Consider the following 9,799-nt stretch of genomic DNA (forward strand, 5'->3'; position numbering starts at 1 on the left):
AAGGAAAAAGTTTATACATGTTCAGTACACAATTTTTCCCCAGTTATTTTTTTAACTCGAGTTTGGCTAAATCCCAAGATTGAGAACCTGAAGATAAAGCCTAGTGTAACTGAATATAATGTTGCTTTTGTTTTCAGGTTTGGGTTGAGAACCTCTGATTCTAAATAAAGAACTAATTGATATAGTTAGGCCAACAACCAAAACTTACACAGCATGAACTTCCTTAGAACAGGAGATTCCTTGGTTTAGAATTGAATGAGAAATAAAAGGCAGTCTAGATGTCTGAAGAAGTAGGTTAACACCAACTGGTTTATTGTACCTTCTGCTGAGTTAGTCATACAAGAAACAAATAGCCAGTTTTTTTGCTCAAGGCCATTGCTCTATTACTTGAGCCACAACTCTACTTTCAGCTTTTTTCATGGCTAATTGGAAATAAGAGTTTCATGGTCTTTGCTGCCCAGGCTAGCTTCAAACCGCAGTACTCAGATCTCCACTTTCTGAGTAGCTTGGATTACATGCATGAGCCTCCAGCATCTGGCCTTGAAGTTACTATTTTGAATAACTTGAATTATGTTGTTTAAGCATGTGTGATATGTAAGAACACATGTAAAGGAATGAAAATAAATATTGAATGACGATTCTAAGTGAATATAGAATCTAGTATATCACTGTGCTCACAGACATTCAGTTCAGATCAATTGGAAGGCTAATGTAAAAACAGCCCAAAACAAAAAGAAACCTGGCTTGAACTTTTTGTCCTGCATGTTGAAGAACAAGACAAAAGACAATATATTTGGAACACTTGGCAGTTGCTTATTTGGCACATTACATTGCCACTTAAAAATAAGAATATAATTATTTATTTAAATTTCAAATGTATTCCAGTCCTAAAAAATGAAAAAAAAGTAAAGATATGTCTTTTTTTATGTTCACTTAAGAAGTTAACTGTTACATATTAATAGAAATGTATTGCTAGAAATTCTACAGTTATGAAATCTGGCCGTACATAGAAGAAGTTTATGTTCTCTACTGAGAGAAATGCCTGAACAAGTAGGAAAAGAGTAATAGCAAAATCATACATAAACATACAGAAACTTGTCTTTTATAAACTCTAGGGTTTATTTGCTGTTACTGTGTTGTTGTTTTTTTTGGTTCTTTTGTTTGGAGATGGGATTGTGTTTAAGTGTTTTTCTTGGAAGGACTGGAGAAGTGAAGTACTCAAGAATTTTTTTTAAAAAAATCTCTTCTGTAGCTAAGCTGTCTTTTTTTTTTTTTTAATACCATGTCCCTAACATTATTGGTCATTTGCTGTGTGCTAGATCCCTGATTTTTACAACTTGCAAGGGTAAGTTCGATTTTTATTGCCATTTTAGAGGAAGAAATGAAGGTTTAAAAGATCAATTTTCTACCTCTTATACCCCTTGCAAGTAACAAAGTTGGCACCCAAACCCAGCTCTAACTATAGACCTTGTGCTCTTAAGCACTAACAAGGACTATCTAAGCACTTCATTGCCATGTGTCTTTTATTATTACAAAGGATTTCACTGGAAGGAGAATAAGATGTAGTGTCTTTTGTATAACTCATTTTCTAAGACAGAAATAGTTGTATTTTAATGAACTTTCCTTTGTAACTAAAGTTATAGATAAATTTCCAGGGGTATTTTACTCTTATTGAGAGATGTTTCTTGTTTACTTGCATTTTGATTTCAGAAATGTATTGAAGTAAAAAAGAACTTAATTTAAACCTAATTTTTACTTAGGAAACATTTTACTTTTGCATTAAATTATCTATTTATTATTTTTATTTATTTAGTTCTAAAATTTTGAATTGCTAGTTTAAGTAATTAGTTTAAATTATATCAGTCCCTCTCTTTGATTGATTCTTTGAGACTAAAATAGTTACATAGTTGTACTTTTCCTGCATCATTGTTCCAACTTAAATATACATAGTATGGAAGTAAAAACAAACTTTATAGAAGCATGTAGGTCTCTTTGCAGTGTTTTTACTTATTCAGCCTCTGTCACCTAGAAAAGAATAGAATTTACACCTAGAAGGGGCCTTCGGTTTATCTGATCTTGTCTGAATTCTTCAGTGTGAGTCCTGCTTCTTGTTCTGACCTTTCTTCTTTACATCACAGTGCTTCTTGTATATCAGTCTATTGGCTTATCTTTTAAAACTTACATCAAAATTTGTTTCATTAGAAAAAATTTTAAGTGGGGGGGAGCGAGGAGGAATGGGTGGGGAAGACGGTGGGAGGATGGGAAGGGATGGGAAGGGGAAACAAAGGAGGAGGCTACAATGCTTGATAAGAAATGTACTCATTATCTTGCCCATGTAATTGTAACCCCTCTGTACAGTATTTTCACAATAAAAAATAATAATAATAAAAAGATCTTCTCCCCGCCCCCCCAAAAAAAGAAAAATTTTTACTTTGTTGACAGTATCTTTTACTCTTCTCACTTACTTTTACATCCATTTAACACAGAAGCAAATTAATCTGACAGTGTTCTTAGGTACCTGGAAAGAACAGGCATGCTAGAAGTATATCTCAAGTGGTATAGTGCTTTCTTAGCCAACACAGGGTCTTGAGTTCAAAACCCAGTACTGCCAAAAAAAATTTTAAATTTCCACACTCATTTTGTAGATCAGTAGATGCAGGGAAGAACTTAGTTGCACTGTGCTTGTTGTGTTTAAATCTTTGTGTGATATGCTAAGTGTTTTCCCTGCCCTTAATTTTTTGAAAATATGCACCTCAGAAAGCAAGTGATGCCCAAATAGCAAGGTAAGAGGGTTATTGCGGTAGAAAAAATGGATAAAGGCATCTACAGTAGTAATGAACTCTACATGCCCATGGTATTCATGGCTTTTACTCAGGGATGATCTTCTTGGAATCATATACCTGCAAATACTAAGGATCTGATGTACTGTCTTGAGTTTGGCCTCTCTTAAACAAAAAGAGGAAAGGCTGTGTCTGTGATACATGCCCTTTAATCTCAGCCAGATAAGGAGTCATAATAGGTAGAGCATGGTTTGAAATAGGCCTAAGCTAGACTCTCTCTGAAAAATAACTAAAACAAAAAAGCCTATCATCATGGTTGTAGAGTGTTTCACTGTCATGCCTGAGTTCCTAAGTTAGGAGGAAAGGATCTGGATATGCTGAGCTTCCCTGTCCAAGATCCTTATTACTTTCATAACTAACTTCTGTTGATGCACCTTCCTATCAGTCTTCAATTGTGTGTTGCAATGAAGAGAGGACTTTGTTTCTCTTCAAACAAGTTGGACACTTGTCTTTTTAGTATGTCTTATCCTTACTAAGTACAAAAAAAAACTTGCGATACTGTATTTAGGAAAAAGCAAAAGTATTGAAATTGTTATAAAAGAAACAAATGTCAAGGATAATCTGTACATATAAATTTCTTAAGCTAGTTGGAACTCATAATAATTATAAATAAGAGGTGTATCTTTGCTGATACTTGGGAACTTGTTGAAAACCACTTATGTAAGTTTCTGTTAGGTTTAGAGAACTAAAATATCTTTAAAGAGTTACTCTGAACCATTCTCATGGAATGTGTGACAAGAAAAGGTTTCTTTACATTTTTTTAACACAGATTAAAAATGATACGAAGAGGATAGATACTTGAATAAATATGTATTTTTAGATATATCTATGTGAGAATAAGAAGCAGAGCATAGAAACAATGTTAATTCATGCAAGAACATATAACAAACTTTTATGTTATGGCTACACATAGAAACAGTAAAAAGGAAAAGAAAATATCAAGCCAAATCTAGCATTTTACTTTAATAAAGTTTAACTGTATTTGTTAACCAGGAAAGTTTTTCACACTATCTACCACTAACCCTGGTATTCTCATGTTACTTGCATATTAATGTGTAATTTTTTATGAAAACTTTTTTAACGAGAGTATATGTTACTTTATTTTAAATTTATTTATTTTTCTTTCTAGGAAGTTGACTGGACATTCTTTCCACATGGGCTATAGCATGGCAATTTTGAATGGTGTTGTAGCTGCTCTTACTGTGGCATGGTGCCTTCTGTAAATCCACACTGGAACAATGTTGTTGGCAGAGTGGTGATTGTTCATTAACAACAGAAAAGATGATCACTGCCTACTGATAACTGAGAAGACTAAGAAGCAGAGATGCATGTCATAGTCATGATGGAAGACCTTTAAAAGCATTCTTCTATAGTCTAGGCATTGAGGATATTTAAGTGTTGTTTCAAATAATTCCTTCAAAGTATATTGTACCTCATCATTTTACTTTTCTATGTGTAGTTTTTATCAGTTGTAGAGAACATTTTAATGGTGATCAAACTTGAAAACTTGAATATAAGATATGCCTACCTTTCCATGTAAATACTACATTTTTGCTAAGAAATGCTGATGTTGCTGTTTAATCAAGATAATATTTCTTATTTATAACATTTTCAAAACAATGCCTACAATGCGATTTTAAAGAAGCTACTTTTTCAAAATCAGGGTAGTTTTGATACTCATAATCACTAGAAGGTGCATTTATATTCTTACGGGCTATAATTTCTTATGTGTTTTGCATATTTTCCTACTACATGATGAATTTATGTTTTTTAAAATGATTACATCTAGACAACTGTAAGTGCTATTTCTTAGCTGGTACAAACTAGCCATTTTACTAAGTACTTTGTCTTTATAAAACACAAGCACATTGGCTAGGTTTAAAATTAAGTAAATTTATTTTTTTGACAATAAAAATCACTGAAAAGGTAAATTATTTAAGTCATTTAAATATTGAGAAATTTGAGGCTGTAAACTATTCTCTTTTCCACATTTTGAAATATTTGATGTATTTATGGTTACTTCACAAAAGTTGCATTATTTTGTTTTAATAAATGAAATTTTTGTACATAAAAATGCCTGAACTCATTTTTTAAAAAATATTGAGATTGCATGGGTGATACACAGAGGGGTTACAGTTACACTTACATGGGTTAGGTAAGGAAGAGACACTCGTCCCCATTCACAGGATGTGTAGTTGCATTTTCCACATGGTAACTAGTGAATACAACTAATCTATTTGTTCAGTCTTTGTTCCATCTTTTCTTTGTCCCCCCTTACCTACCAAAGACAAACAAGACAAAAGGAAAAGACAACAAAAACAGGAATAACAGCAACAAAAATTCCTTGTTTCCTTTTCTTGGAGTTCATTTCATGAAATATTATTTTATATGATCACATGCACATAGCTACTGAGCCTTTGTGATCTGGTCCCGTGAATATCCTTCTTTGGTCTCACTGTGTTAATGTCTAGAGACCAGCATTATTTATCATGCCCCAGTGTATTTTTTTTAAACCATCAGTGTGTTTACTTGTAAATTTATAGGCACATTGTAGTTACCACAAATGAGGGAAGCTATGTAACCTATGCTTCTTTGAGTCTGGCTTACTTCACTTAATGTAATTTTTTCCAAATCTCTCCATTTTCTTCCAAATGTGACAATATCATTCTTAAGATGGACGAATAGAATTTCATACCACATTTTCTTAATTCATTCCTCTACTGAGGGGAATCTGGGTTGATTTCATATCTTGGCTATGATAAACAATGAGCATGTGGTTCTGGTAGCTCTTATGTGGCCTTGTTTGTGGTCTATTGGATAAATGCCCAGGAGTGGAATTGCTGGATCATGGGGAAGCTTTATGTTTAGTCTTTTGAGGAACTTCCATACTACATTCCAGAATGGTTGAACAAGTTTACTTTCCCACCAGTAGTATAGTAGCATTCCCTTTTGGCAGCATCCCTGCCAACATTTGTTACTGTTAGTTTTCTTGATAATGGCCATTCTAACTGGGGTGAGGTGGAATCTCAATTTTGTCTTGATTTTCATTTCTTTCATGGCCAGGGATGTTGAACATCACTTCATGTGTCTATTGGGCAATCTTACTTCCTCTGAATTCTTTCTGTAAGCCTTTAGTCCATTTACTAATTGACTTGTTGAGTTCTTGAGGGTTTCCTTTCGGGGTTTTAATTTTTTTGAGTTTGCTCATTTTTAATAACAAAAATTAGTTACTTGAGCCACTTGCTGATGTTTAATCCTGGCTACTCTGGAGGTTGAGATCTGAGAGTTGCAGTTTGAAGCCAGCCTGGACAGGAAAGTCTGTGAGACTCCTATCTCAAATTAACTACCAAAATCCCAGAAGTAGAGCTGTAGATCAACTGGTAGATCACTAGCCTTGAGCAAAAGAAGTTCAGAGCATCCAGGCCCTAAGTTCAAGCACAGGACTGGCACACAAACACAACAATTTACCAACATACAAAAGATATGTTGATATTTTGTCATATACACATGTATGTAGTAGAACTATATGATGTATATAATTATAGTTTTAGAATTTTCCTGTTTATGATTTATAACTACAATGTTTGGGGTTTTTGTTGTCATTTTCATAGTAATAAAGCCTTTTTTTTTTGGTCGTGGGGCTTGAACTCTGGGCTTGGGCGCTGTCCTTGTGCACTCTTCAGCTCAAGGCGAGTGCTTGAGCCATAGCACCACTTCTGTAATTAAGCCTTAATTATTCCCCTCTCATTAAATTTCTTTAATGTTTAGAAAGTCACCTGTTTTAGGAAGATGAACAGTTTGCATGGCTGTTTTCCCTAGCCATAGGAAACTTGCATTAGAAAACAATTTTTTAAAGAATATATTCAGGCTTAGTGGGAGATAAATATGTGTAATGTGCTTGCTTCCTTGCTAAATGCTGTTACTAAGCAAATGAGGGCTCTTAAAGTGACTTTTGACTTAAAAAAAATTCTGTGTGGTTGGGAATTACTAATTACTGCTTCAAACATAAATAATCTGAAAATGTTTAGAGTAATGGGTGTGGCTGTATCTAAATATATGTCTTAAGGGTTCCTACCAATGTCTAATGCTGTTGTTCTGATGTTGTTATTTAAGAGGGAAGTCTTTCTGTTTCTTATCGTTAAATGGGAAGAATGATTTTTTAAAACATTTAACCAGGTGCAGACTGCTCACTTCTATAATCCTAGCTATTCAGGAGGCTGAGATCCGAGGATCATAGCTCAAAGCCAGACTAGGCAAGACAGTGTGACACCAGAACTGGAGCTATTGCTCAAGTCGTAGAGCACTGGCCTTAAGCAAAAAAACAAAAAACTCAGGGACAGCGTCCAGGCCCTGAATTCAAGCAGAACTGCCATTCCCTCTCCCCCCTACCCCCAAAAAAATATCAAAGTGAAAACACAACATGCCAGAATTTGTAGAACCTTGGTTAAACACTTAGGATAATCTTATAATTTCAAGTATATTTATCAAGACACAAAGTTGAACACTAATGAGCTAAGAATGTAAATCAAATTATTAGGAAAGTCAGCAGCATTACCACTTCTTTGGCCTCACGTGCACAACTGAGAGATTGGAAATCCAAAACCTAAATACAAAATCATTAGAAATCAATACAAAAGACAAGGATAATATCCTATACCAAAAGTGGATTCTTTAAGAAGGTAAGAAAGCTTTCTGGTAAATCAGATATAAAGAGACTTCTAGCTGGGTACAGTTACTTTCCTCTTCCTGGGACCTATAAAAGTGATCAACCATAGCTGGGCACTGGTAGCTCATGCCTATAATCCTAGCTACTCAGGAGGCTAAGATTTGGGTATCCTAGTCTGAATCCAACTAGGGAAGAAACTGAGAATTTTATCTCCAAATAGCCACCAAAAAAGCCAGAAGCAGATCTGTGGCTCAACTGGTACAGCATTAGCCTTGAGCATAAAAGCTCAAGCAGTATCCAGGTCCTGTTCAAGCCCCAAGACCAGGACCAACACACAAAAAAGAATTTCTGTGTTTTTCAATTCAGTTTGGCTTCATGATTATGTCACTAGTGTCTTATGTTGCAAGCAACAGAAATCATCTAATTAAGAAAGTAAAATTTATTTGAATGATAACCAGTAGCTTTTAAAACAGATACTAGGACCCCCAAAAAGATCAAGAAGGGAAAGCAGTTATAAACATGGCAAGATGGTTTCTATTATTTTTTATTTTCATTTTTAAATTAAAAAAATATTTTAAAGGTGATATACAGAGGGTTTACAGTTACATAAGTCAGGTAAAGGTTACATTTCTTTTTGAACAATTTCACCCTTCCCTCATACAGTTTTTCCCTCCCATTCCCACCCAGAAGTTGTATAGTTCATTTTCAACATCATGTCACAAGTTAGCTTCTTGATTACAAAGCCAATCACATACCATAGATAAAAAAGTGAAAAAAAGCATTTATTACATCAGATAAACAGAACACTAGGGATAACTCCCAAAGCAGGGTTTCCCTGGACCAAGGAGACATGAATGACCTTTGTAAGTCACTTGTGTAGATTTTCTTAAAATTTCAAAACAATGACCTACTTCATGTTCTTATCAAAAAGACATCAAGAATTTTACAATAAAAAAATGTAGTCCAAGTGAGAGAGAATTAGACTTCTTTCCATTTTAAAACTGTTAAGGAAAAAAAATACACATATAAGGTAGATAGTAAAATCAGGGGGAGCCGGGCACTGGTGGCTCATGTCTATAATCCAAGCTACTCAGGCGGCTGAGATCTGAGGATTGTCGTTCAAAACCAGCTCTGGCAGGAACATCTGTGAGACTCTTATCTCCAACTAACCACCAGCAAACCAGAAGTAGCAGTGTGGTTCAAGTGATAGAGTGCTTGCCTTGAGCTGAAGAGCTCAGGGACAGCACCCCCCAAAACAACCCAAAACAAAACACAACAAAAAAGCATCAATTTGCTTATAAAACTTGTAAAACTAAAAAAGAATATCACTATTTACCAATTGGAAATAATATCCTTAGTATGTATTTTATCCTGACTTTCTTCTGATAAGGAACTTTCATTGGAGAAGCTTATGCATTTTTATACTGGAGAGACCTGTCATTGTGTGCAAACAGGTTGAGACCATGCATTGTACATTACATGTTCCAAAAGGATGGACAGCAATGTTTTCAGACTGAATTTAGCATTATAAGGAGCAAAGTTTAGGTCACTAGGAAGGGGCTGAGTGATAAGGAACAGGGTTAACCTGTTCCTTATGTTTTCTCTGGAGGGCCTATCTGAAAATACAGAAATAAGCAGATTCTTCCCTCATAAGCTGAACTATAAATTCTGGCCTAAGAGCTAACAAAGGGACTATTGATATTGGGAGTAGCCTGGGCAGGAGGAGATAAATGAATGCATTCTGCCATGTGTTATCCTTGTAAGATAGGCTCAAGGTTCTGAGACCAGTTGGCCAAAATTAGGCCATGTGTCTAATCTTCTTATTAAACTAACATAATTGAAAGCAGCATCTGTCATTTCTTTTGAGATAAATGACTGAATATTAAGCAACCAAAAAGGACAAATTTACTCTTGGTTGATAGTTTCCACACATCACCTTCCTTTCAAAATAAAACCTGCAATATGCTCGTGTATAAATGCAGCCATTGTATTTATTATGTCCAGTGCCAGGGACAGGACCTTCACATATGTCTGTGTGTTTTCACCATTTTCTCTTACTGATACCTTGCAAATTACATCAAATGGTCATTTATATATAAAACAAGGGAATGGAAGAAATTTAAAATACCTATTATATGTGACAATAAGAAAATGCAGAAGTTACTGTCAAAAGCACCTGGTAATGAGACTTTCCCTTCAATATATCTATCTTTACTTTGATTATCACCCTAGCTAATTAGGTTTCCTCCCTGATATAGTGACCTAAGGTTTATTTCTGTCATGTTTAAGCTCC

General features: G+C 34.7%; 1 protein-coding gene across 3 annotated transcripts in view; it reads left to right on the forward strand.

Annotated features, from left to right (window-relative positions):
* The window catches only part of Arl6ip6 (ADP ribosylation factor like GTPase 6 interacting protein 6), a 31,695-nt gene extending 22,414 nt beyond the window's left edge, over positions 1–9,281 (forward strand). Inside the window, exons 4-5 of one of the 3 annotated variants that reach the window (XM_042683545.1) lie at positions 3,970–4,080; positions 9,271–9,281. In XM_042683545.1, coding sequence (XP_042539479.1) covers positions 3,970–4,063 — 94 coding nt within the window. In that variant the 3' untranslated portion in view covers positions 4,064–4,080; positions 9,271–9,281. Of the gene's footprint in view, positions 1–1,252; positions 1,336–3,969; positions 4,893–9,270 lie in introns of those variants that run through there. The other 2 variants (XM_042683546.1, XM_042683544.1) reach the window with 2 other exon arrangements.
* The last annotated feature ends 518 nt before the right edge of the window (positions 9,282–9,799 follow it).

Source organism: Dipodomys spectabilis, unplaced genomic scaffold, assembly GCF_019054845.1.
Source record: "Dipodomys spectabilis isolate Male_0828 unplaced genomic scaffold, ASM1905484v1 ptg000081l, whole genome shotgun sequence".
Taxonomy (NCBI): Eukaryota; Metazoa; Chordata; class Mammalia; order Rodentia; family Heteromyidae; genus Dipodomys; species Dipodomys spectabilis.